General features: G+C 29.7%; 2 protein-coding genes across 3 annotated transcripts; one reads left to right on the forward strand and one right to left on the reverse strand.

Moving 5' to 3' along the window:
* Positions 1-202: 202 nt before the first annotated feature.
* Positions 203-2,294, reverse strand: LOC107623901 (uncharacterized). 2 transcript variants are annotated; one of them, XM_016326301.3, is made up of 4 exons: positions 2,167-2,294; positions 1,261-1,454; positions 1,100-1,163; positions 203-879 (listed from the first exon to the last, which is right to left on the reverse strand). In XM_016326301.3, the coding sequence occupies exons 2-4, from the start codon at positions 1,419-1,421 to the stop codon at positions 583-585; spliced, it is 522 nt and encodes a 173-aa protein (XP_016181787.1). In that variant the 5' UTR covers positions 1,422-1,454; positions 2,167-2,294; the 3' UTR covers positions 203-582. The 2 variants fall into 2 exon arrangements, with proteins under 2 accessions (XP_016181787.1, XP_016181786.1); XM_016326300.3 differs by having other exon boundaries at positions 1,100-1,166.
* Positions 2,295-19,531: 17,237 nt separating this feature from the next.
* LOC107621757 (BAG family molecular chaperone regulator 2-like) lies at positions 19,532-21,155 on the forward strand. The gene is made up of 2 exons (XM_016323762.3): positions 19,532-19,965; positions 20,618-21,155. Exons 1-2 carry the CDS (start codon positions 19,698-19,700, stop codon positions 20,833-20,835), a joined length of 486 nt encoding a protein of 161 aa, XP_016179248.1. The 5' UTR covers positions 19,532-19,697; the 3' UTR covers positions 20,836-21,155.
* Positions 21,156-27,528: the final 6,373 nt, after the last annotated feature.

Here is a 27,528-nt window from a genome sequence, read left to right on the forward strand (position 1 = left end):
ACTTGAAGGGGACAACTTCATCCTCACCAAAGAATATGAACCTTAGGAGTTTATGATAGGAAGCTTATCTGATTTTTGAATGGTGAATTTGTGATATATTAGAATTTGGTAAATGTGTTTTCATATATAGAGAAAGATATGATGTTATTTATGTTATGAGTTGCAAGGCAAAATAGATAAGTTGGAAATGAGAACAGGATAATGGAATATCAAAACAGTAATAGCAATTTAATTTAATTCAAAAAATATTAAATATGATAGACATTGCATAGTTATTAGCTAAAATATATTTACAAGGATCATATGCAAAATCATTAAATCAGCAACCCTATATATACATGAGACTCTTGAGGTGATCACCTAAAAATATTAGAAGACACTCAGATCTAACAGCCTTATATTACAAGGAACAAAAAAAGAGCATGCTCTACACTTCAAACTTTCTCAAGAACACAAGGTTAGGCTTCCTCTGCATTTTTCCCTTAAACTACTCAAAAGATATTTTCTTTCTAATTAAGTCATTTTTCTTTTTAAGATAGGTCACACTTGGCTCCTTCTATGTACACTTCCTGAATGGAGTTTTTAAGCAAAAGCAGGTATCCTGGAATTCTGGCGATCCCTGTTGAGGCAATCAAATCCTTCTACTCTAACCTCGGCTGGTTTAAGTCCAAAACTCATCCTAACACATCCTCCTTTGCGAGATGCCGAAGATGGAGATGGTAAGCCTGACGGCGATGAGATTACTGATATTGGGTTGTTCCTTTCGTCTCCAAATCGTGCATCCTGGATCAAGGGGTTAGCCGCCCGAACCGGAGGAGATCCACAAAAATATGGAGGAGATGATGCTACTTGATTAAAAAATTCCTCCCCATGATTCTCCTATAGCAATTAAATAAATCAAAGATCAAAGTTAGAGAACATCTACTACATCAAGATTTCATCTCTTTGAACCCTAAACCATTGACATATCCGAGAACTTTCTTCCTAAAGAACAAAGAACCATCTACAAAAACCACAACACATTACAAAGATGTAAAATAATTCTAAGACAAATCCTGGGACATGTAACAAAGGCTTAGGAATATATAATATAACATACCCTCTTGAATATAATGTCTAGTAGCTCTGCTCCCGCTTTCGAATCAGACCCCTCAGCTTGTTGACTACTAAAAAAGTGAGCCACAAACACAAATACAATTAAGGCACAAGCATTGTCATCAAAACTCAGTAAAATGCATAAGAATCAACGGAGTTAGTTACTTGAAATGCCATCTTAAGGGCCTCATAGGCATGTTACATAAAACGCCAACTCGTCGAGGCTTGGGGCAAACGACAGGCTCCTTCTGATCAGCAAGGTTAATAGAGCCTCTCCTCTCTTCACAGGCTGCAAAGGCGTTCTGCTGAAGGCTATAACAGTTCATCTTCAAAATTGGTGTTATTCCACAGTAGAACGCCTAAAAGCACAGAAAAATTAACACAAATTAAAGATAATAGCCAAAAGAAAAATAAACATATAAACGAAAAGCTAACACTACTGACTCAAGATTTCAAATAATTCAAAAAAAAATGTAACGGATTTGCTAGCATGTCCACTTAGCCGCATCAATTCAAGTGACTTAAGAAACTATATTATTTTATAAGAAATTCAGCAACCTATTTCCTATTTTCCCTAAAATTCCAAACCCTATAAATCAAATCATAGCAGATCTGAATTCAAATATTCATAAATCTTCAAACTCTTTTCCGGATTATGAAATAAAAATAATTAAAAAACAATTTTTTTTGGTGTCAGGAAACCCTCCGAAAATCAAAGTCTCTAAACAGCACCAATAAAAGGTTTTCAAAATAGATCTTTACTTAAGAAAACAAAAACACAAACACAAAAAAAAAAAAAAAAAAAAAACGAAAACAAAAGAAGCAAATCATTATTCAAAAATTAAAAAAATAAATAAACAAATCAACGGAGAAGAAAGAAAGAAATGCCTTAAGAAACACAACTTCTTAGACATGGCATAGCAGTTGTAACATCTAAGCAGATCTATCTTAAGAAGCATGTTAGAATTTTTTTTTTTTTAATAAACAAACAATATTAGAAAGCTAGGTCAGATCTAGAACAAAAAAAATAAAAAATAAAAATAAAAAAGAAGAAGAGAAGGAGAGAGAAACCTTTAAATTGAAGGAAGCCTTTGAAAGAAGAAAGTGAATGGAGCTGGCAACAAGAGAAGGAGAGGAAGTCAGCTACTGCTGGTTCAATTTATTTTTATAGTGAAAAAAGAAATGATAGTTTTTTTTTTGTGGTTTGGGAAAAATTTTTACAGAAAGAGTTAACTTCGTTAAACGACAGCGTTTCAGTGACGCAATAGATTTTCTGTTGGACTTGGACAACTCGTTTGGCAGTTGGGGAAATTGTAGTTATTATTCAACCACAACCACTATTGTTGTAAAGGGAGATTCTATGGTGGTTACTAAGGGCTGGAAGTGAGCCGAGTTTAGTTAAGCTAGACTAAGTTCAAGTTTGGCTCACAAAAATTGAGTTTGGCTCACGGCTTGACTCATTAATAATCGAACCTATTTTTTAAATTCAAGTTCGGCTCACCGAAAGCTCATGAGCTGGCTCAAATAATAGAAACATAAATATATAATCTATAATTCTATATCAATAAATTATAATTTATATATTTTATAAAATATTTAAAAAGATCAATTTTATATATTGTTATCTATCATTAAATTATAAAGTTTTTATTTATGTCCTACATCAAAATTATATGTAAAAATTAAATATAAAATTTTAAATAATTAAGATCATTAATATATATATATATATATATATATATATATATATATATATATATAATTATATAGTACTATTTCATATGTATATATATAATATTAAAAGTATAGATTAAATGCATATAGGATATGTGTATTAATAATTATATATATATAATCGAGTCAGCTCACGAGCTAATGAGCTGAGCTTATCTAAGTTCAAGCTCGGCTCATTTAATTTATGAGCTCAATTCCAAGCTCAAACTTGGCTCACTAGCTCACGAACTTAGCTTATCGAGCTATTAATGAGTCGAGCTCGAGCTAGCTCATGAGCTGGCTTGACTCACTTTCAGCCCTAGTGGTTACTCTCAAAATCAATATATTATGTTATGGAAAATCTTATTTGTACAATAAAATTTAGTTTTTATTCAGTTTTTAAATTTAATATTTTATTTTTTTAATTTTTTAATTAATCATATTTTCTATTTTTAAGGAACCACTTTTATTTTGAATACTTATCATCGTAAAATTTGTAACCACTTGTAATACATTAATTTTTTGTAAACTAATTTTTTAAAAATCAGTGAAGTTTTCAAAATCAATTAAACTCATTCAATTATTTTTTTTATTCAAAACATCTAAAACTCATGTTAAAAACACATCTAAAATTAAATAAACAACATATATAAATACATTCAAAATTATTTATTAACACATCTAAATTATTGTCATTGTAGTTTTAAATTACATATTGAACACGGAAAAAATTAAACTCAAATAAACATCTAAAATTATAAGAATACACTCTAAATATTTTATCAACACATCCAAAACTCATGTAAAAAACTTATATATATAAGAACATAATGAACAACAAAAACACATCCAAAATTAAGTATTGACACATCTAAATTAGGTTAACATTACAACTCTCAAATCAAACATATGAGTGCAAAAAAAAATTATAATCACAAATACATTTAAAAAAAATAGACACTTCCAATATTATACATAAATTTAAAAAAATAGAACATTTTATTAAGCGGAACAAAAAAGTGATAACATATCTTCATGAATGAATTCAACCAAATTTTTTTTAGAATTTTGCAAACAGAAATACCAGAGATAGAAGGAGTGCGACGTGGGGAGGAGACAGGGGGAAGCGCGGGAGAAGGGGGCGGTTGTGCGTGGCGCGAGGGAGGAGACCAGGGACGGAGAGGAGCCCATCGATGGAGGAGGCGCAGGGGTGTGCGCAGGAGAAGTGCGCGTCACAGGGAGGAGCGCGTCGCCCGAAGGAGGAGATTGTCACAGAGGAGTGCGCAACGCGGGAGAAGACGAAAGCGGCCACATATGAGGAGGGGGAGGCGCTGTAGCTCTAGATCTTTACGGAGCGAAGATTTTAGTAGTAATTTAAGATACTCTAAGATTTATTTTAAATTCGAAATTTTGAATTTTAACTAATTTAATTTTTTGAGGTGTATTTAAATCGTAATATATTAATAATTAAATATATTAAATCTGAAACAAAAATTTAAAATTGAAATTTAAATTTTAAATTTCAGTTTGATTTAGTTTATACTTTATACTTTGAATGTGTATTTAATTTTAAAAAGACATTAAATCTATTTATAATTTTTAGATGTGTTTGTTTTACTTTTATTTTTTTAAATTATTATAATAAAAGACTGAATATTGTACAACTTTTAAAAAATACCTAATTGAATTGTTATGTTATCAATAAGTGGTATATTAAGAGGCCATCACATATGTGAATTTAAGAGCTCTTTAAAATGTGGTTTATGACTCTAGTGTGATGGACTAAGAAGTTTTTTTTTTAACTATTAAATATAAAACAAAAACTAATATTTTACAAAATAAAATAATAATTTATGTAAATTATGCCTTTTTAATTACGTAAATTTGGATTAAATTATGAGAATGATATATAATTATATAATATTTTTTTAGAAGGGTTAAATGTAGAAAAAAATTTGAAACAAAATAAACAAAATCAATTTTAATAGTTTTAATTAGATTTATTTTAAAATGATCTCCAACGACAGCTTTTCATTTTTTCTTTTCCTTTTATTTCGTCTTTTTTTTTATACTTCAAAGTTACAATTTTTTTGTTTTTGTTTTTGTTGGTTTGAACTAGATTTAGAATCAAGTATTATTTAATTAAATTAATAGGCACAACTCTAAATATAAATATTAAAATATAAAATTTGATGATTTTAATGGCCTTCATTTTATTAAGTTTAAAAAATTTATAATTATAAAATTATATTCAATTTAAATCTGGTTTATCAATATAAAATAAGTTTTCATTTTTCTTAAAAAAGAATTTTTGTTTAGTTATTCATTTTTTAAATTTAATTTTAAAAAATAAATAAATAAGGTGACAAATTTAAGTCATAATATTTTGAATATTAAATTTGAGATAATTTTAAAAGTTTATTTTATGTTAAAAAGTTATATTTAATTTAAATGTAATTTAAAATTTTATTTTTTTAAAAGAAATGTTATATTTTTTGGTGCTAACATTTTTTATCAGTATTATTTTTATATTATTAGAATTTACAATTTAAAGTTTAAGTTTTAGAATTGAGTGATTAGTATTTAGAGTGTTAATCAAGTATTTACTAAAAATTAATAAAATTTATTGGTCACCTAGCACCACTCTTTTTTAAATCCAATTAAATAAATCTAATTCAAAACATCAAAATCATTTTGCGAATAAATTAATTTTATTTATTTTGTTTCAAAAATTTTTCTACATTTAACCCTTCTAAAAAGATATTATATAATTATATATCATTCTCATCATGTAATCCAAATTTACGTAATTAAAAAGGCATAATTTACATGATTTATTATTTTATTTTTAAAAATATTAGTTTTTAATTTATATTTAATAGTTAACCAAAAAAAAAAAACTCTTTAGTAAGCTATAAAGTATAAACTACATTTTAAAGGATCCTTAAATTCACATATGGGCAGCCTCTTAATATACCACCTATTAACAACATAATATGTTGATTTTTAGGATAAGTACCATAGAATCTTTCTTGTTGTAAATTATAGTTACGGAGTGCTATTTTCTTTTCAAAATTGCAGTTATAAATCGTAATTTGAAAAAAAAAATTATATATGATAAAAATTCACATATAATTATTATTTTATATAAAGTTAATAATTAAAAATTATTAGATAATAATTTAATTAAACTTCTTAAATTATCTAATAGTTCTCCGTCATCATTCATATGAAAATAACTACATATAAATATCTATTACTAAAAAATTATAACAATATATATAAAAAGAGAGATTATCATATGCAATCGAAACAAAATATTTTCCACCCAAAATATACCACTGTATAAACCTTATGTTAAGGTTTATTTAAAAAAAATTGACTTACAAGAAAATTTTAAAATCATTAATTAAGAATTTAATATTTATTTTTTTTAGTTTATTGTATACATTATATTAATAAAATTGTGAAAGAATAGGAAAATAAAAGAATTGTGAAAGAAAAAGATGAAGAAATTTTATTGATTGTTGATTGAATGAATTGTAAACTATGAAGGTAAAATTAAGTATATATAGAGTATTGGCCTATGAAAGATAAAAGTAGATAAAGATAAGATATAGATAAAGATGAAGATAACTATAAGATAAGATAAAGACTAAATTATAATTTAATTTGTGTATTCTGTTGGGCTGAATTTGTGGGCCGTGAGACGTCTTTATTGTTGTCATGGGCTAAGGTGGAATAGTGGTTTAATACGCCCCCGCAAGTTGGAGGATGAAAGATGCCAAGAACACTAAGCTTATTCAGATTAAGATAGAAGAGTTGAGGAGATAAAGGCTTGGTGAAGATGTTAGCTAGTTGCCCAGAAGAGGGAATTGGGAGAAGTTTCATCACTCCTGCTTGAGCTTTTTGTCGAACCAAGTGATAATCAACCTCTAAATGTTTGGTCCGTTCATGAAAAACCGGGTTAGCAGCAATATGAAGAGCACTCTGATTATCACAATATAAAACTGGTGGGCGGATAGAAGAGATGCGTAAAAATTGTAACACATTTAATATCCATTGAAGTTCACAAGTTGTGTTGGCAAGTGCACGATATTCTGCTTCTGTGGAAAAGCGGACAACGGTGGTTTGCTTCTTGGTCTTCCAAGAGACTAAAGAACTACCTAAGAAGAAACAATAACCTGTTAAAGATCGCCGAGTGTCAGGACATATGGCCCAATCAGAGTCACTGAAGCCGAGAAGCTGAATTTCTGATTCCCTTGGAAAGAAAAGTCCTTTGCCGGGACTAGTTTTCAGATATCGTAACACATGCTTGGCAGCTTGAAAATGAGATTCAGTAGGAGATGCCATGAATTGACTTAATTGTTGAGTGGCATACATGATGTCCGGTCGAGTAGTGGTGAGATAGATAAGACGGCCAACCAAACGACGATATACAAAAGGGTCGGATAGCAAGGGACTTTTGTCTTGATATAATCTTGTGGTACTATCCATTGGAACAGAGGCAGGTTTAGCACCTAATAAATCAGAATCCTCCAAAAGATCAAGACAATATTTTTTCTGAGATAAGCAAATTTCCTTCTCTGATTGAGCAACTTCAATACCCAAAAAATATTTTAATGGGCCCAATTCTTTAATTCGGAAGTGTTGGTGTAAAATAAACTTAATGGCAGCAAGTTCAGAAATGGAATTACCAGTGAGAACAATGTCGTCAACATAGACTAAAAGGATAGAAATTTGATCACCAATGAATTTGACAAATAAACTATAATCAGATGAGGTCTGCTGATATCCATGAGATAGCAAAAGATGAGAAAGTTTGTCATACCACATATGACTAGATTGTCGTAAACCATACAGTGACTTTAGTAGCTTATAGCATTGATTCGGTTTAGGAGATATAAATCCGGGTGGCAGAGTCATATAAACATCCTCAGAAAGATCCCCATGTAAGAAAGCATTATTGACATCCAATTGATGTATAGGCCAATGCTTCATAGAGGCCAATGCCAAAACTAATCTGATAGTGGCAGGCTTGACAACAGGGGAAAAAATTTCCAAGAAATCAACACCTTCAGTTTGAGTGAACCCTTTAGCCACAAGGCGTGCTTTATATCGATCAACTGAACCATCAGGCTTGCGTTTGATGCGATAGACCCATTTACAGCCAACCGGCTTAACCCCTGCAGGGCAATCAACAAGACGCCAAGTTTTGTTTAGCTCAAGAGCATCCAACTCATCTTTCATAGCACTACGCCAATTAGAGTGTTGATTGGCGTCCTTAAAAGACTTTGGCTCAATGTCAGAATGTAGAGATAAAAGAAACTTTTTATGTGAAGATGAAAGAGAAGAAAAAGACATGACTGAAGATAAAGGATACTTGCACTTTGAGGGAGATTGATTTGTAGAGATGAGAGAGGAATTACACAAGTAATTAGAGAGATATGCTGGAGGTCAGTGAGGCCGGTCAGAATGACGAGGATGGGGTTGCTCAGGTGGTGAAGAAGGTGATGGGGGATGAGAAGGTGATGGTGGATTGGTGTCTAGTGTTGAAAGTGATTCGGTGGTCATGGGTTCAACTTGGTTAGGAAACGATAGTGAGGAAGAAGGAGAGGTTGTTGGAGAAAATAAAGAACTAGATGGAGTTGGGTCAATGGGTATAGGTGAGGGTTCAACTGGAAGACTAACTGAATCTTGTTTTTGAGAAGGTGTGTTTGGCAATGTTGGGCTGAGTGTCTGGAATTGGACATTTTTTGTGACTAAGGGCAAGATCTTTTCATAAAAAATCATGTTTCTAGAAATCTCAATTCTTTTATCTTCTAAAACATAAACAATATACCCTTTAAAACCAGATTGAAAGCCAATAAATACAGCCTTTTTGGCTCTTGGATCAAATTTTGATCTATTTGCCATTTGGGTAGAAATAAAACATAAGCATCCAAAAACTTTAATGTCATGATAATTTGGTGGATGATTGAATAAAATCTCAAATGGTGTTTTAAAATTATTTGCGGATGATGGAACTCTATTAAGTAAATAAACAGCATGTCTAACAGCATAAGACCAAAAAGATGATGGTAAATTAGATTGAAACATAAGAGCACGAGCTATATTCAAAATATGTTGATGCTTGCGTTCTACCCTTCCATTTTGTTGAGGAGTTTCAACACAACTACGTTGATGAATAATGCCCTTTGAAGCATAAAAATCAGGTAAAATAAATTCTGGTCCATTATCGGAACGAATAGTTTTGACTTTGGAGTTGAATTGTGTTTTAATTAAAGTAATAAAATTTTTTATTTGATTCTGTACTTCTCCTTTTGATTTTAATAAAGTAACCCATGTAAAGCGGCTAAAATCATCAACAATAGTAAAAAAATATTTATGATTATGAATAGAATTTTGTCGAAACGGACCCCAAATATCAAAGTGTAATAAATCAAAACTTGCATTGGCTTTGTTAAAATTTTGAGAAAATGAAAGTTTCTTTTGTTTAGAAAGATGACAAATGTCACAAGCCTCATCATGATGCATAGAGATAAAAGGAAATTGTTTATGTAAATGATTAATTCTTTGCCCAGAAAGATGTCCTAAACGAAAATGTCATATATTGGAAGGTGTAGTGGGTGGAGATTGGATGGAATTTATGGAGTGTGTAGTGGATGAATTTTTACCGAAATTGGGTTCAAAGACATATAATCCCTCTCTCATTCTGGCCAAATCAATTGTTCCCAAATTGTTGCTCTGTAGAGTGCAAGAAGAAGATGAAAAAGTGAGTTCACATATGAGTGCTGAAGTAATTTTTGAAACAGAGATAATATTAAAGTTGAAATGAGGTAAATAAAGAACATCATGAAGAACCAAGGATGGTGAAAATTGAACGATGCCTTTATAAGAAACAGTAGTTCGAGAACCATTTGGTAAATGAACAATAATAGGAGAAATTTGTGTGTAAGAAATAAACCAAGACAAATTTGATGCAATGTGATCTGTGGCACCAGAATCAATGATCCAAGTATTCAAGAATGAATCTCGATTTGAAGAATTGTTAACAGTAGAAAAGGTATTGAAAGAACAAAGATAATAAGTAGTTGGATTTGTCAGAAACTCAAGTTTGTTTGAAGGACGAGCTTCTTCATTGAAAGAAAGTGCCATAAAAGAAAAGTGTTGGGCTGACGAAAGGTCCAAAAGAGACTCCGAATGAAGTTGCTGGTATGCCCTTTCTCCTTGATCCATGGATGTCAGCAAAGCTCAAGAGGAGCTCTGATACCATAATAAAATTGTGAAAGAATAAAAAAATAAAAGAATTGTGAAAGAAAAAGATGAAGAAATTTTATTGATTGTTGATTGAATGAATTGTAAACTATGAAGGTAAAATTAAGTATATATAGAATATTGACCTATGAAAGATAAAAGTAGATAAAGATAAGATATAGATAAAGATCAAGATAACTATAAGATAAGATAAAGACTAAATTATAATTTAATTTGTGTATTCTGTTGAGTTGAATTTGTGGACCGTGAGACGTCTTTATTATTGTCATGAGCTAAGGTGTAAGAGTGGTTTAATATATATACTAATATTATTGTCTCCCAATACATTCTCTTCAGCTTCGTGTATCTTTAGTTATTTTTAAAAAATGTTGAAAGAACTAAAATTTTAGTTTTATTTTAATACAATATAAAATCTCAAATTTTCAATCCCAATGTCAATATCCGAAAATAAACTCTCCGAAACTTCCATTACATGAATGCTTTATTAAAGACCGAACTACAAAATGATAATCACAATTACCAGGAGAACATCATTATTGAACAAGAATAAGAATAAAATCTTAAATATTCCACATGTTCACGAAACATGGCACTTGCTGAAGCAAAATAATTGTTGCGCATAAAATCCTTGTAGTATATATATATGTGGGGGTGCGTGAAGGGATCGACTTTAATTTACAATCCATATATATATATCTTTGTAAATTGCCAATTGCATCTAACCATAAAACCTGAAAAATCACAAAAAAATTATATTACATGGGCAATTGGGGTGCATGGATTCATTGTTCCTTTGGTGTTATGTCTTCTCATGTTCCTATCATGTGGAAGTGGAGCCCCCTCTTATGAATTATTATTGCTATTGTTTTAAGAGTAGTAATAAAATCATTGTACTAATTTAAAGACAAATAAAGAGGAGACTCTCAATCTGATTGATTGTCTTTTGTCTAAATAAATATTTGGAGTAAATAAATTAAATTAGTCTCTATCAAATTTTAAATCAATTATTTTAATTTCTAACTAATTTTTACTTGTTAAATTTTTTTGAAAGTTATTTTCACCAAACAAATTAATTCCTCCTCGTTTTCAGTCAAATTTTAATAAATAAATTATTAATAAATTTTATTATAAAATAATTAAATATAAAAAATATCATTATATAATAAATTAGTCTTCTTTTAAAATAATATATGTATATCTTTTAAAGATCGGTTTGAGTGTTTATTTTAAATATTTGTATTTTTTAAGATTTTAAATATTTGTCACATTTATAATATTTATTAGATAGAATTAATTTTCAATTTTAAAACAATTACCTCTAACAATGATGTAATTTGAAGAAAGATAATAAGTTTTGTATTAATTGAAATTTATCGCCCTATATGAAAATAAGCTAGTAGTTTAATCACATAACGTTCAAGTTTTCCTTAGTTTATATATGTAACGAATGAAGAGAATATAGTCAATGCAATTGTTATAAAGTTTTTTTCTCAAAAGCTTGGGAGGCAAACAAGAATAAAACTAACTGCCCCCTTTCAAATAGAAGATTAAATATTTTTACTATGTTATGTATATATTAAAATTATGAGTTATACTATATGTACATTAAAATTAGCCATTAAAATTAGTCACAGTATAAAATATATGTTAGAATATAAATATATATTAAAAATAAATTAAACTACACATGTATTTATATAAATACATTAGGTAGCATTTGGTGGAGAGACAGAGACAGAAAAACTGATACTGAGAGACAGAGACTAAGAGACAGAAATTGAAATAAATCTCAATATTCTGTTTGGTGCAAAATAGGAGACAGAAATTGAAACAAGAATGAAATTCTAATTTAATTTGCATAAAGGATAAAATTGGAATTAATTAATTGAAATGAATGTATTTTATGTATAAAATGTTATTAAAGTTTCAGTCTCCATCTTTAAAAATTTTAGTCCCCTGTGTCCCTACTTTTTGGAGGTACTGAAATATTGAAATTTCGGAGACAGAAGCAGAAATTTTAGTACCAGTATCTGAACTAACAAACATAATATTAAGGTCTTAGTACCTCAAAACAAACGCTACCTTAATAACTAATTTTAATTAGTAGCTGATTTTAATATACAAATAGTATTTTTGTAAAATTAATTATTAGTATAAAATTATATATATTTATAAATAAATACATAATGACTAATTATAATAGTTTATTTTAGTGTAGACATAGATTTTTTAAAAAACTTATTAAATTATAACAGATAAATAACACACACAGAATTTGCCTTAGGATTTAAATTTGAGAGTTCATTATTAAGTTGAAATGTCGGTATGTATTGTCCTATTTTGGAATCCAAAACAGGTAGCAGGTGCATCCCCTTATAAACATAACACGTGAATATCGGTTATGATATTATGGACTAACAAAAACTTTTAAAAGTTTTCATTTTCAAATGAATTTAATGTGATGTTGATTCTTGCTCCTTTTTTTCTTTTAATTACCATAAAAAGGAAAATAAATGCATTTTACTGCTATATTTTTGTAATTTTATTATATTATTTATGAAGTATAATTACAAATATAAATTGTTTAATTAAGGACTTTAAGGTATCATAATTAATTTTACAGACAGCTGAGTCTTCAGTTAGAGCTTATCGGAAAAAAATCCTGTTGGAATAATGGTTGTTATTATTAGTTATTACTAACAACCTCTGACACCGTTTATAATATTATATAATTTTATCGACGGTATTATTGTAGATTTGTAGGTCATGATAAAATCTTTTTGTCAATAATTACAACAAAAGAATATTTTTCACTTTTTTCAGCAGTTTATTGTTCATAATATACAAAATAGCTTTTTTAGTAGATGGCCAACATAAATTAAAAGAATTGTCTTTTTTATTTTTAATCTTCACACGGCTAATTGTCGATAAGGATTTCTTTTACTTGCTAAATTAAATTAGGGTAAAGTATATTTTTTGTCCCTAAAATTTAATAAAAGTTTTAAAAATATCCATAAGTTTTATTTTGTTTCAATTTTATTCCAAAAGTTTTCGATTTGTATCAAATATACCTTCGACGGCTAAATTTTCAAAAAAATTTAAGACCAATCTAACAATAATGTATGAAAATTATGCTTGATTTGCTTGTATTGAGGGTTGTTCTTATGAAATTGTTGTTGAATTGGTTTTAAATTTTTGAAAAATTAGCTGTCAGGAGTATATTTGATGCAAATCGAAAATTTTTGGGACAAAATTAAAACAAAATAAAACTTAGGAATATTTTTAAAATTTTTGTAAAATTTCAGGAACAAAAAATATACTTTACCCATTAAATTATAAACATCAGTCTTATTGTAATCTAATTATTTTTATAATTGAGTCTAATTAAATTGGTCTAAATCTAATAAAAGTTATTCATACACATATGCATAAATTACACTCTTTGATAATTTTTTTTACATAAAATATAATACTAAAGTTTTTTAACCGTAATATAAAAATTTATTATTAATTTTGACACTAACATTTTTTAATTCTAACACTAAAATATTAAAGTTCTGGACTTGATGCTATCGTTTTTCTTTTTTTGACTTCTTTTTATTTTATGTAGAATTTCTGTATTTTTATTCATAAAATTATGTATTTTTTTAAAAAGTTTTTATATTTATTTTCAAAAAAGATAAACTAAAAAAAATTTACATAATTATTTTATTTTATTTTTTTCTTTGTTTCTTTTTGTTATTTTTCTTAGAAAATAAAATAAAAAATTATGAGAATGTGAAAAAAATATGAAAAAAAAAAGAAAATGAGTTGTTTGAAAAAAAATAAAATAAAATCAAAATTTTACTGTGACACATAAATTTTTTAATTTTGATATTAAAATCTTTTAATCATGATATAAAATTTTTTTGGTGAGTGAAAGCCAAGGCCCCTGATCCTAATCCTGCAACCAATTCATTATTAATATCAAGTCGGCTGATCTATATGTTAATTCAACTATCAGATATATATTAAGTATGAATAAAACTATCTTATTTAAATCGTCTTAAAATATTTTTATTTGAACCGGAATAAAATAACATGTGTAACGATATAACATCAACTTCTCATTAGCCAAAGTATTGGAGATGTTAAAAGAACATGTTATAGCATGTCCTTTTGTGTGTGTATATATATATATATATATATATATATATCGGATAAGAGATGTATTTTTCTTTTGCACACTTTATCCTTTAATTATATTAATAGTAGCTCCATGTTCTCTTGATAAAACATCTATTATTTTTAGCTTTAAACAAAGAGAAGGAGAAGAAGAAGCCAATGAGTTATAGCTTAAATGGCATAATCTCTCCATACTCAATTAAAAAGTTGCGAATTAGAGTCTCCTATCTTTGGTAAAAAAAAAAAAAATAACAGAGAGAAGAAGAAGAACGCTAATTGAGGTGGCCAACAATCTTTTAGTTATATGTAGTTAATAATCTTATTTTTATTCTTTCTTTTTAACAAAATAAAGAGGACATATATATATACTTGATTAATTAAGTTTTTTATTATTTTTTATATCAACTATATGTTGATTATTATATATGTGCTTATAAAACTATTAGTAATCATGTAATATCTTATAGTTATTAATTAAGGTAAAAGGAAAAGGCAAGAACGAAGAGAAACATAAGGTTTCTTCCTAGTTACATATATTAATGAAATATTATTAAATATTCTTTTACTTCAATTTTATTCACTATATACAATATATGTTAAGTAAAACAAATAATAAATATTCACATTATAAAATAGGGAAATATTTATTAAACATATTTACTCTTTTTCTGAATTTTTTATTTTAAACTTCTTAATGAATACTCGTTCCATCTTACAATATAAATACTTTTTTATATAATTAAATTTGACCAAGAATGCAACTTGTATATTTTATTAGTTTAATGATGTTCTAACATTCTATCTTTGGTAAAAAAAAAAAAAGATGTTCTAACATTTTCTTTTTATTTATCCCCTTATTTATTGATTATTATACACTCTATAATTGCATTTGAAAGAAAAATTGAGACCCAGACATAGACACTGAAAAATAAAATCTAAATTAAATTTTTATATTGTGTTTAGTGTAAAATATATGGAATTGAATTATATCTTAATATTATGTTTATTGTTTAATTTAAGATAAATATAGAGATTGAAGAGTAAATTTAAAATTTTATCTTTATTCTAAAAAATTTTAGTTTTCTATATCTTCATTTTCTAAAAGTACTGATGAACTAAAATTTTGTATTCCAAAATTAAAATTTTAATTTTAATCACTAAATACAATACTCAATATCAATCCTCTAATCTCAATATCAGTTTTTGAAAATAAACGTTAGCTATATATATAAAAAAAACTAAGCATCTAGAATAAAGTGAGAGATTTGAATGTTAACTTAGCTTCCACCAATTCTGTTTTCTCATTAGTTTGCACCTCCCCACATAAGAGCTTGTTTTCATAGCTTTGACACAAATTTAAAAGAGAAGTGAATAAAGATACGATACTTAAGTAGCGTTTGGTGGAGAGACAGAGATAAAAAGATTAAGACTGAGAGATAGAGACTAAGAGACAGGGATTGAAATAAATCTCAGTATTCTGTTTGGTGTAAAATGAGAGACAGGAATTGAAACATGAATAAAACTCTAATTTAATTTGTACAAAGGGTAAAATTGGAATTAATTAATTGAAATGAAAGTATTTTAAGTATAAAATGTTATTAAAGTTTCAGTCTTTATCTCTAAAAATTTCAGTCCCCTGTGTCTCTACTTTTTGGAGGTACTGAAATACTAAAATTTTAGAGACAGAGACAGAAATTTTAATACCAGTCTCTGAATTAACAAACACAATACTGAATCTGAGTTTCTCGATCTCTATCTCATTACCTCAAAACAAACGCTACCTTAGTGTCTAACTGTCCCATACATTGTTTACAATTGCCACTGGTGGCTTATTATCTTACACTTTCTATACCAAAAAATAGAGTGAAAGAAAAAGGATAATATGATATTTCTTATTTCTTAAATTTTTAATTAGGCCCTTTTTTAGAAGTTAATTTCTAATAATTATGTAGTCCAACGTATTTGTTGCCTGAATATTGGCTATATTTTTGTGTTGGTTAATAATTAAGTTTCTTAATCTCCATAATTTTACCTTTTTTTTCTTCTAATTAATTTACCCCATATTAAGAAATTTTATCAACTTATAATAACTACTTTACAATTTATTAAGTAAGGGATTTCTATTAAAACTACAATCTGAATTTTTTTTATATTCGCGATTAGAGTATAATAGTCAAAACTAAAATTAGAGTAAACAAGAGTTAACTTTAAAATGATCTTTAAAATTGAGATCATACACTAAAATGGTCTCTAAAATTCTAATGGCATCAATTACGTTTCTGAGAATAACAAAAGTACACCACGTTAGTTCTTAACTCATTTTCTATTAATAGCGTGATGACATGGTTTGATGACGTAAACGGTTATTGACACGTACATTTTATAGTTTTGCCACGTGTAATAGTATGCTGATGGGTTGACCAATGACACGTGTCGTAACAGTATTCGTCCACATGTCATTCGTTATGTCATTATTGTAGATGTACCAAATTAGTCACTCACTTTGCATTAAGTGACTCGTTTTAGTCCCGAAAATTGAATGTCGCGCACCAAATTAATTCATTTACCAGTTTTTTTCATTTTTTTAAAAATTTAAAATTCTCAATATATTTGGATGCACTAATTTTAATTATATTTTTTATATATTATTTAAATAAAAGTACTTTTATAAATTTTTTAAGATTTTAGTTTTAATTATATAATTTTTCTATAATAATTTAACATTGATAAATTTTATAATATATAAGTATGTTATTAAAAATAAGAATTATATAATTAATTAGACACATTTTTTTATCCAAAAATACGTTTTTTTTAAACAAGAAATCAAGAATCAAAATACACATTTTTTTTTATTCTTATGAAATACACGTTTTCGGTTATGTGTAAATGGGCTAGATGGAAGGCATTTCAAGTACCCACATTACTATCTCCTATCTCTTTTGTCTAGACTAGACGAAAGAGGTCGAAGATGGTAACGAGGATGCTTGAAATGTCTTCTCGTCAGCTCCAAGATCGTAGTTAGAGATCCCTGCAGGAGAAAAAATATTTTATAAAAATACTTATATTTAAACATATAAGAAGTTAAAATTAAAATTAATGCATTCAAAGATATTGAGAATTTTGAATTTATAAAAAAAGAGAAAAAATTAATGAAAGAGCTAGTTTGATGCACGACATTCAATTTCAACATCTAAAATGAGTCAATGTAAAGTCATAAACTAATTTGATGCATCTACGATGATGACATAGTGGATAACATATGGATGAATACTGTTGTGATACGTGGCACAAATTGACACATGGCCAAATAGCATTATGCCAAGTGCCATAATTGCCATGTTAGCATACCATGTGTCACTGGTCAACACATCATTATATTATTACATGTGGTCAAACTATGGAGTGACACACGTCACTAACAGTCCATGTCGTCAAGTTATATCATCACGTTGTTAACAGAAAATGTATTAGAGACTAACGTGATATATTTTTGTCAATCTCAGAATGTAATTGATGTAGTTAGAATCTAAAAACGATTTTGATGCACAACATTAATATCAAAGACCATTTTAAGGTTTAACTCGAGTAAACATAAACTAATTTCTATCAATTTTTGTTTCAAATTAAATTAACATATCTAACAATAATTAATTTATAGCTATTATATATTTTAAATATTTATTAAAAATATTAATAGAGATCATAATCACAGGAATAAAAATGGTTGTCATTAATAAAGGCTAGTGTAGCCTTTTTTCTTTTCTTTTAAAATATAGATGTTTAATAAAATTAAATGATTGTCTTAATAAATTATATATAGCTTGTGCTCTAAGCTAAGGTAGCATTTGTTTTGAGGTACTAGAATAGAGGTTGGAGGACTGAAATTTAGTATTATGTTTGTTGGCTCAGAGATTGATACTAAAAGTTTAGTTAAAATTTTAGTATTTTAGTACCTCCAAAAAGTTGGGACATAAGAGACTGAAATTTTTTAGGACAGACATTGAAATTTTAAATATTTCATACTTAAAATACCCTAATTTTAATTAATTAATTTCAACTTTATTCTTTGTGCAAATTAAATTAAGGCGGAAACTCCTGCAGTCGACTTCACATGAAGTTGTTTCTGAATGGTTGACACATGTTATCATTTGGTTAAAAGAAAAAACGATTTATTTTATACAAATGGTTTAATTAAAAAAACCGATTTGAATAGATCAAATAACTATCTATAAAAAAAATTATTTTTTCTGTGTGTTATCTCTAAATTCCTAAATGATGAATTTGATACGTTCTTCTTCTTGTCCTTACTAACTTTACCTATAATGACTTGAATATGGGAAGTAATGGCAACCCAATCAATCTCTGTATTAACTCTACACAAAGATGTGTACAGTAAAACTCCCAAAAATATTGTCCAACATCCAATCAATTTCATCCTGAATTTCAAATGGGACGTATTTGTTAAATAATTTTCATCATCCATAGAGAAGTGAATAAAAACATAAATTAAAAAATATATTTAAAATAATAAATTTGATTAAAAAATACAAATAAGACGAATATATCCAATTGAAAGTTTGATATTAGTTCTCAAAAATTAGAAGAAAACGAATTTTAAGAGTGTAACAAAGAAGAAGTGAGTAAAAATAACTGCTTAGTCCAATTTAAATTAGTTTTTTAATTAAATCATTTTTATAAAATAAACCAATTTTTTAAAAACCAAATGGTAACACATATCAGCTATCCAAAAGCAACTTCATGTGAATTTGACTGCAGGTGAGTTTCTGCCTTAAATTAAATTAGAGTTTTATTTTTATTTCAATTTTTATCTCCCACCTTACACCAAATACAATATTAAGATTTATTTTAATCTCTGTCTCTCGGTCTCTATTCTCTTCCAAATGCTACCTAAGAGCATAGGTTAAACATATCATAAAAAGAATTATTTTATAAAAAATTTCAATTTTTTTTTTACATTTTCAGCATATTAAATACATTAAAAATATTAAAAATTTTCTATTGTTATATTTTAAAAATTTGCCCTTAGACTTTAGAGTATAAAATACTTAAATCTTTAATTTAAATATGACAAAATAAGAACCAATTTAGAGACTTATTATTGAAATTTATTAACATCAATGATAGTTGGTTTTCAATTTAGAAGACCAACCGACCTATATACATATAATTGATTTTTGATTCCAAATAGTGATTAGGCCCGTTAATCATGGAAGCTTGTTGTTAATATAAAGCACCACCCACTCCCCCCATGTGCCTCACTTCTCACAAAATCAGCATAAAAGACAAACCCCCATATTATCTTCCATGTGTTCTTAACCCATTCTCACATTTTCTTGTACTATATAAACTCCCCACACCTTCTTCTTCTTCTTCACTTTAATTATTTGATCCTCACTTAGTGTAAGACACATACATACAAGAATATGATGATCAAGTTTAGGACAAAGAGGTTTTATAGAAGCAGCTCCAAGGTTGGGAAAGAGAACACTACTACCCAAGAAGTGAAAGAATGCAAAACCAACAATAATAATGTTGGTGAGATCAAATGGGAACTTAGGCCTGGTGGCATGCTTGTTCAGAAAAGGGAGTTTAACAACAAAATTAGTGATGATGGAGAAGGCATAATCACAATTAGAGTTTCAACTGTGTCACAATGCTATGACATTTCTGTTGAAGCCACTTCTACTTTTGGTATGTATTATGTTCTCTCAAAATCATCAATTTTATTATTATTTTTTATTTTTTTTCTAGTTTGGGGTTTAAGAAAGGAAAAGTCTAGGGGCTAGCAATTTTTGTGTTTTGTGGCCAGCACTTAACCATCAAAACAAAAGTGAGTGATCTCTCACCATTTAAAACACTATTGATGGCCAATTGATAATTACAAAACACAAAAGTTGCTGGCTCCTAACACTCTTCGGTTAAAGAATGTAGAAATGATTTTTGTACTTTGAATTTCTTAAGCCCTCTTCTTATTCTGCAGAACAAAAAAAAAGAAGAGTATATTTGATTTGCCATTTTTTTTAATTTTAATGTCTTCTTCTGTTCTTAGAATTTGTGTACTTGTTATTGTTTATATAAGTAGAAAATATTAAAAAAAATATATAAAACCAAATGCATTCTAAATTTTCAAAATATAAATTAATTGAATTGAATAGTAGGATACTTGAATTAGATAGGGAGTTAGGAAAAGGGTTGTTGGTCCATTGTGTTTTAATTTTTTTTCACAAAATACATAAAAAAATTAACTAAAAATATTTTTTTTTTTAAATAAAAGCTATCAAAATTGAGAATTGAGATCTTCCTCAAGTGGTTGTTTGACAAAAATTGTAATAATAACTTGCAGGGGAATTAAAAGTGATTCTTTCACTTATGACAAGTTTGGAGCCAAGAGAACAGAGGCTTCTCTTCAGAGGAAAAGAAAGAGATGACAATGAATTTCTACACATGGTTGGTGTTAGAGACAAGGACAAAGTTCTATTGTTTGAGGATCCAGCTATTAAGGACAAGAAGATGAAGCTTCTTGGATTGAAAAATAATACTTGCTGTACCATCACTGCATGATGATACATGATCATCACTCTAATTGAAGAAATCCATAACTATTAGTTTAATTTAGTACTAACCTGAAAATGAAATGAAAAGAGAAATGGAGGGAGTTTTAATTTTAATGTCTTTATTAGCTTTTGTTTGTCTTAGAATAGAAACTTAATTAATTAATATGTACTTATCTGGTGGTTGGAGCCTTCCTTGAATTAAGAATGGTGGAAGGTGATAAAATCCCATGTCATTATGTAAAGTAGTTTGCAACTCTATGATCAATAGAAGTGTGATTCCCTTTGTATTGTATTATACTATTATATTATTGTTTTCTTTTTTTTCTTTCTCTTTCTTTTTTGCTCTAATAAGAGCCATTATTTTTTTTTTTTTTTTGGGTTTAGTAGTAATGTGTAACAGAAACAGAAATCATGAAATCAGATTGGGTTGGTCCATTTGAATCCTATTTTGTGTATGTAACAATTCGTTGGTCAGCTGACAAATCCTTCAATACTGCTGCGGGAGAATACTATAAAAAAATAAAAAAGACAGAAATAATGAGAAACTTTTTTCATGTTATTTTTATCTTGAGACTCAAACATTTCGATTAAAAAAAAAAGTCTATAAAATTCTTTAAAATTAAAATAATTACACCATGTTAATTCACTTTTTTTTTTTTTCAAGTTATTTTTCATTCTGTAAGTAATCTATCACATTTTTTTTTATGTTGGCTTAGACAAAATGTTATTTTAGTTTTGAAGTTAAATCAATGAAACGATGTCATTTAATTTTAATGAATCACAAATCCTCTTATCCCCGCAAAATATGTACAACCATTAAAATTAAATAATATCATTTCATAAAGTATTGAGCGTAAAAACTAAAATGTCATTGTTTTGTCTTATCCAATAAAAAAGGATATGAACCAAGTGAGAAGTAACTCAAGGAAAAGAGAATGAGAAGATTAGCGTGAGGCAATATTTTTAATCTTGAGAATGTTTACAGTACAATTGAAAATTGAAATTTCAAAAATTTTTTTAGTGTAAATGATTAATTTGAGAATCACCTTAGGATTGAACTCTTTAAAATATTCTTTAAAAATTAAATATTTTAATATATTTAATACACGCTTAGAAAGTTAACGGTTTTAACTTTATAAAAATCATACTTAATATGCTTGTTGACAGAAACCTTTTTAAGGTTAATGTAATATTTAGATATAGTTAATTCAATAATGTAAGACTGCTTTATTTTCACAACAAAAAAAATGAAAGGAAAGTAGGAAACACAATAATAAGCAACACTATTTTAATACTCCAGTTGTATCTTTATCTTTATTCAATTATATAAACCCATGCGTGCACCCCGACACAAATTAATAATAATGCCAAAAGTGAAGTGGAAGCTTTGCTAAGTTGCGACAATCTGACCAGAAAAAATGGCAGTTATTTGGGGGTAAACCAGAGTTCAATCAATTGCCTATAGTTTGTTCATATCATAATGTTAATCAAATGTTTTCTAAATTATCGACTAATTTAATATTTTTTTTTACTAAAGATAAGAGACTCGAACCCACAATCTCTTAGTTGAGTATGAGGAGACTATGTCATTTGAGCTATTACTCATTAGCGACTAATTTAATACTTTATCATTGATTTAAAATCAAAAGAAATTTTTATATCTAAAAATTATAACTTTTTATAAAAGTCATTTTTCATTTTCACCCATTTCTCTAGCATTGACATTCTTGCAGTATCTACTTGTACTCCTTTTATATCTAAAAAATATAACTTTTTATAAAATTCATTTTTCATTTTCACCCATTTCACTAGCATTGACATTCTTGCCGTACTTATTCGCACTCCACAATGCATTAATATTTTTGAATATGATACACCATTCGCACATCATTTATAAGCGCCCATACATATTACATTCACATATTTAAATAAATGTTTTTTAAACTTCCGTAAAGATTATCAACTCAAAAAATTTTAGTCCCTGTTATATAAACAGATTTTAAATTAGTTAATGTAATTAGAAATTAGATCATGAAGTACTTAGCAAGTAATTTCATCCACAAAGTGATTATGTACAGCAAATATTCTTCCAATCTTGTTTGTTGGGTCGTGTGTGTGTTGTTGTTGATTATATTTTTAAAATGGAAAATATTCTTCCAATCTTGTTTGTTGAAGAGAGAGTGAAGACTGAAGAGAGATGATTTAATGGTGCAACTTGTACATCCCAATTTTTATTTTTTATTTTTTCCCTTTGTGAAAAGGTGAACCTATCTGAACGTGTGTTGGAAGATGAAACAATTGGGTTTGGATTGAAGCACCACATAAATTAGTTGCACTTTCCAAGCGAGGGTAGTTTGGTAGGTTTCAACTCGTTGAACTTGAGTGACCCAAGAGTCTTCATAAATATAAATTTGGATTTTTTTTTTGTGACTGAAATAAATTAAACAAAGAAAAACAAAAGAAACAAAACAAGGAACTGTTTAAATAGAGGGACAGTCCCGTTTAAGACTACTCTTAAACTCCTCCCAAGGTGAAAGAAGCTCCACATGCGAAAGTTGTAACTTCATCGCCATCTTTGTCATAGTATCTGTCACCGTGTTTGCATCTCTCATAATCAAACGAAAGTCAACACGCCAATTCCAATGCATGATATCTCTTATTTTGAGCACCGGTGGATCAATAAACCCAAAACCATCTTGAGTAACAAGATTAAATGCTTCCACACAATCCGTCTCACAAATAACATCTCGTTGACCCACATCCCAAGCTAAGAGATATCCTCTCCAAATAGCAAACAATTCTCCTTGAAGAATACTATTACTCTCAATCATTCCCAAACACCCCCTTTGCCAGCTCCCATTACAATCTCTAATAACACAAGCAAAACCAACACTATCATCCGAACCAAAATAACTAGCATCACAATTAATCTTAAAAGTACCAATGGATGGGGGATTCCAAAAACCATTTAGAGTAGAGGGAAGGGACATACGTTGTAATTCAAAAATATTTCTAAGCTCCTTTTCTGAAGTTAATGCCAGACAAATGACTTTTTCCGGAGGCCAGGTTTCATGGGGATTAAAGATGTCGTTATTCCTTACTCGCCATATCCACCAAAGTCCCGAAAAGAACTTGAACGGGTGCTCTCTGCTATGATACAAGAACCAGTTCTTCAAATCCAAAGGATGACAAGGAATATCCAACCTTTGCCAGACAAGCTGAGCTTTTGGACAATCCCGAATACAATGTATAACCGATTCCTGGCTAGAAAGACATCTTGGACACCTATCCGATGACGACATCCCTCTTCTAAAGTGAAAACTTGCAGTAAGAAGAGCCTCCTTAAGACACAACCAAGCCAAAAACTTATGCTTTTCCGGAACAAGCTGACGCCAAAGCCAAAGCCAATTCTCCCTCTCCTCCCAACCAAACAGCTACTTACACAACCACAAGTAACCATTGCGTGAGTCATAGACTTTGGCAGCAGACCCACTCCAATACCAACCCACTTCCGGACCTGCTTGTTCATCTGGATTGTAAGAGAGAATATTATCTTTCAGATTTTGAGATAAAGGAGAATAAAGAGTATCCAAATGCCACCTACCAACCGACCAAATATCTTGTATCCGGAGATTCGAATCAGAAATGTGGACATAATCCATCTCATTAGATAACCGTCCTTCTCTCATCCAGCTAGAAAACCAAAAATTCTGGTTCAAATCTCTAATACACCAAGCAAACTCATCCTTCAACACTTTCCAAGCCTTGCAAAGACACCTCCAAATGGGAGAGTCCTTGTTCTTAGGATAACTAAAACAGTCATATTGAGATGATCGGTATTTGGCATCCAATAATTGGACCCATAGCTTGTTTGGCTGTTGGAAAAAAGTCCAAACTAGCTTCCCAAGAAGAACAATATTTACACAATAAGGATCTCTAATCCCCAAACCTCCATATTTTTTTGGAGTAACCAGTACCTTCCAACTAACAAGATTCAATCCTCTTCCATCAACTTGTCCTTTCCAAAGAAAATTCCTCATCATAGACTCCAATTTACTAATGATTCCTTTGGGAAAAATAGAGACCTGCATCTGGTACGTGGGAATAGCAGCGGCAACAGAATTAACCAAGCAGAGTCTACCAGCCCGATTGAGTAAACTCCCTTTCCAGCTTGCTAGCTTACTCCGAATCTTATCCAGGACACCATTGAAAGCTGAACGAGTCACTCTAGAATGGCTAAGGGTAACTCCAAGATACTTGCCCAAATCCTGGACAAATCTGATAGAGGATACCCCAGTGAAAACCTCTTTCCTTGTTGTAGAGACATTCTTGGAGCAAAGCGCTTTAGACTTCTTCACATTAATCTTCATCCCAGATGCTTTGCAAAAAGTCTCTAAAACCAACATCACATTTTGCACTTGTCTCTTTGTAGCTTTACAGAATAGAAGCAAGTCATCCGCAAACATTAAATGGGATATTCTTGGTCCTCCTCTAGAAATAGCAACCGGCTCCCACAAGCCCAAATCAACCTGATGACTAATAAAGCATGCCAGTCGCTCCATACACAACACAAAAAGATAGGGTGACATAGGGTCTCCTTGTCTAAGACCTCGGCTAGGAGTAAAGCCATTCAGACGACTCCCATTCCAAAGAATAGATAAGGAAGAAGCAGTGACACAATTCATAATCAAATTAAGTGTAGGAATAGGAAAACCAAAGCTCTTAAGGGTATGAGCTAAAAACATCCAGTCAACTCTGTCATAAGCTTTCTCCAGATCAATCTTAAAGGCCAGTGTGCCTTTCTTTGATTTAGTCTTCTTCATAAAGTGGAGGACTTCTTGAGCAATAATGATGTTGTCAGGAGTTCCTCGTCCCGGAATAAATCCTCCTTGAAGCGGGCCAACAATCTCCGCAAGATGAGGACGAAGCCTATTAACAAGGACCTTCGTGATGATCTTGTAAACTACATTGCAGAGACTAATCGGCCTGAAATCTTTCATAGATACCGGTGATTCAACCTTTGGAATGAGAACCAGTAAAGTCTCCAACATTCTCGGATCAAGAGTAACACCGGAGAATGCCTGCTTAACCATCTTCCAAACATCAAGACCAATGATCTCCTAATATTCTTTGAAGAAGAAAGCTTGAAACCCATCCGGACCTGGAGCTTTAAAAGAGTTCATGTGAAAAACAGCTGTTTTGACTTCCTCCATAGTAACTGGTGCCGTAAGATTATTGCAAGCTTCCTCATTCAGAGAAGGAAGAGGCACATCACCAAGGCAACCCAAATCAACATCATCCAAATGACAGAATAAGCTTTTATAGAAAGACTCTGCTTCTTGACTCAGAACCTCTGGATCAGTTTCCCACACTCCATCCTTGAGAAAAAAGCCATGAATCTTATTATGCTTCCTTCGCGCAAGAGTTTGAATATGAAAGAATCTTGTATTCCTATCCCCGAACCTTACCCACTGCTCTCTGGACTTTTGGAACCATAAGAGCTCTTCTTGCACTAGAGTATTATTATAATCATCAAGCAACTGTTGCTCTTTCTGACGCAAATAAATACTATCCACCACTTCCAAACGCTTTTGTAAATAATTAATCTGCTGCTCTAATTCACATTTCTTAACAAAAATGTTATCAAATACCTTCGAGTTAAACTCTAGTGAATTCTTCTGTACTTCTGAAAGCTTGCCATGAATTCCTCTATTACCAGACCACCATGACTGGTTCACAATATCTTTATACCCAGGATGAGTAGCCCAAGCAGCAACAAATCGGAAAGGTCGATTCCCTTTAGGCTGAGGACGACCTTTACAACGCACCAGAATAGGGCAATGATCAGACTGAAGCCTATTTAAAACTTCTGCATAAGCCTCTGAAAAGATAGATAACCAACTACTATTTATACAGACTCGATCAAGCTTTTTTGCCACGTCAACATAATTTTTCACCCTCCTGTACCAAGAAAACTGCCTCCCGATAGTCTTCAAATCAAACAAACCACTATCCCCTAATGAAGTAGCAAACATGTCTGCTCTTTGATGAGAAAATTGACAGCCCTTAGATTCATGAGAAAATTTGACTTCATTAAAATCACCAAGAACAATCCAAGGTCCTTGAAAAACCATGGATTGTGCAACAAGATAATCCCAAAGGAGAACCCTTTTATTAAATTGAGGACTGCCATAAACACCACTACACCTCCAAATTAAATTATCAAAGTGAACCTCAACAGTAACACCCTGATCAAAAGCATCAATGAACTTACAACAAACACCCTTCATAGAGGATAGAAACCAAATACCTCCCTTATGCCCCTGTGCCTCTACTATACCAACAGAGTGATACCCCAACCTTTCCCAAAATAATTTTAAATGCTGAAAAGGGGAGTGAGTTTCAACCACAATAAAGAAAACAGGTCTAAATTTCCTAACAAGTTCCTTACAATGCACCCGGGCTAACCTATTAGAAGCACCCCTAATATTCCAAACAATCATATTTAAACTATCCATAAATAATAGGGACAGAATAAATAAGAACATAAACTCTAAACAGAATCACCAACCTCAATAGGTGGTTTGTCCTGCGGTACTGGCACACTCTGATCCTCAATAATTTCCACCTTTGGACCCCCTGACACTGCACTTGCCATGCTTCCATCTACTAAGGTTTCCTCCGTTGTGCCACCATTTTT

This window comes from Arachis ipaensis, chromosome B10, assembly GCF_059453495.1.
Source record: "Arachis ipaensis isolate K30076 ecotype BB chromosome B10, ASM5945349v1, whole genome shotgun sequence".
In the NCBI taxonomy this organism is placed as follows: Eukaryota; Viridiplantae; Streptophyta; class Magnoliopsida; order Fabales; family Fabaceae; genus Arachis; species Arachis ipaensis.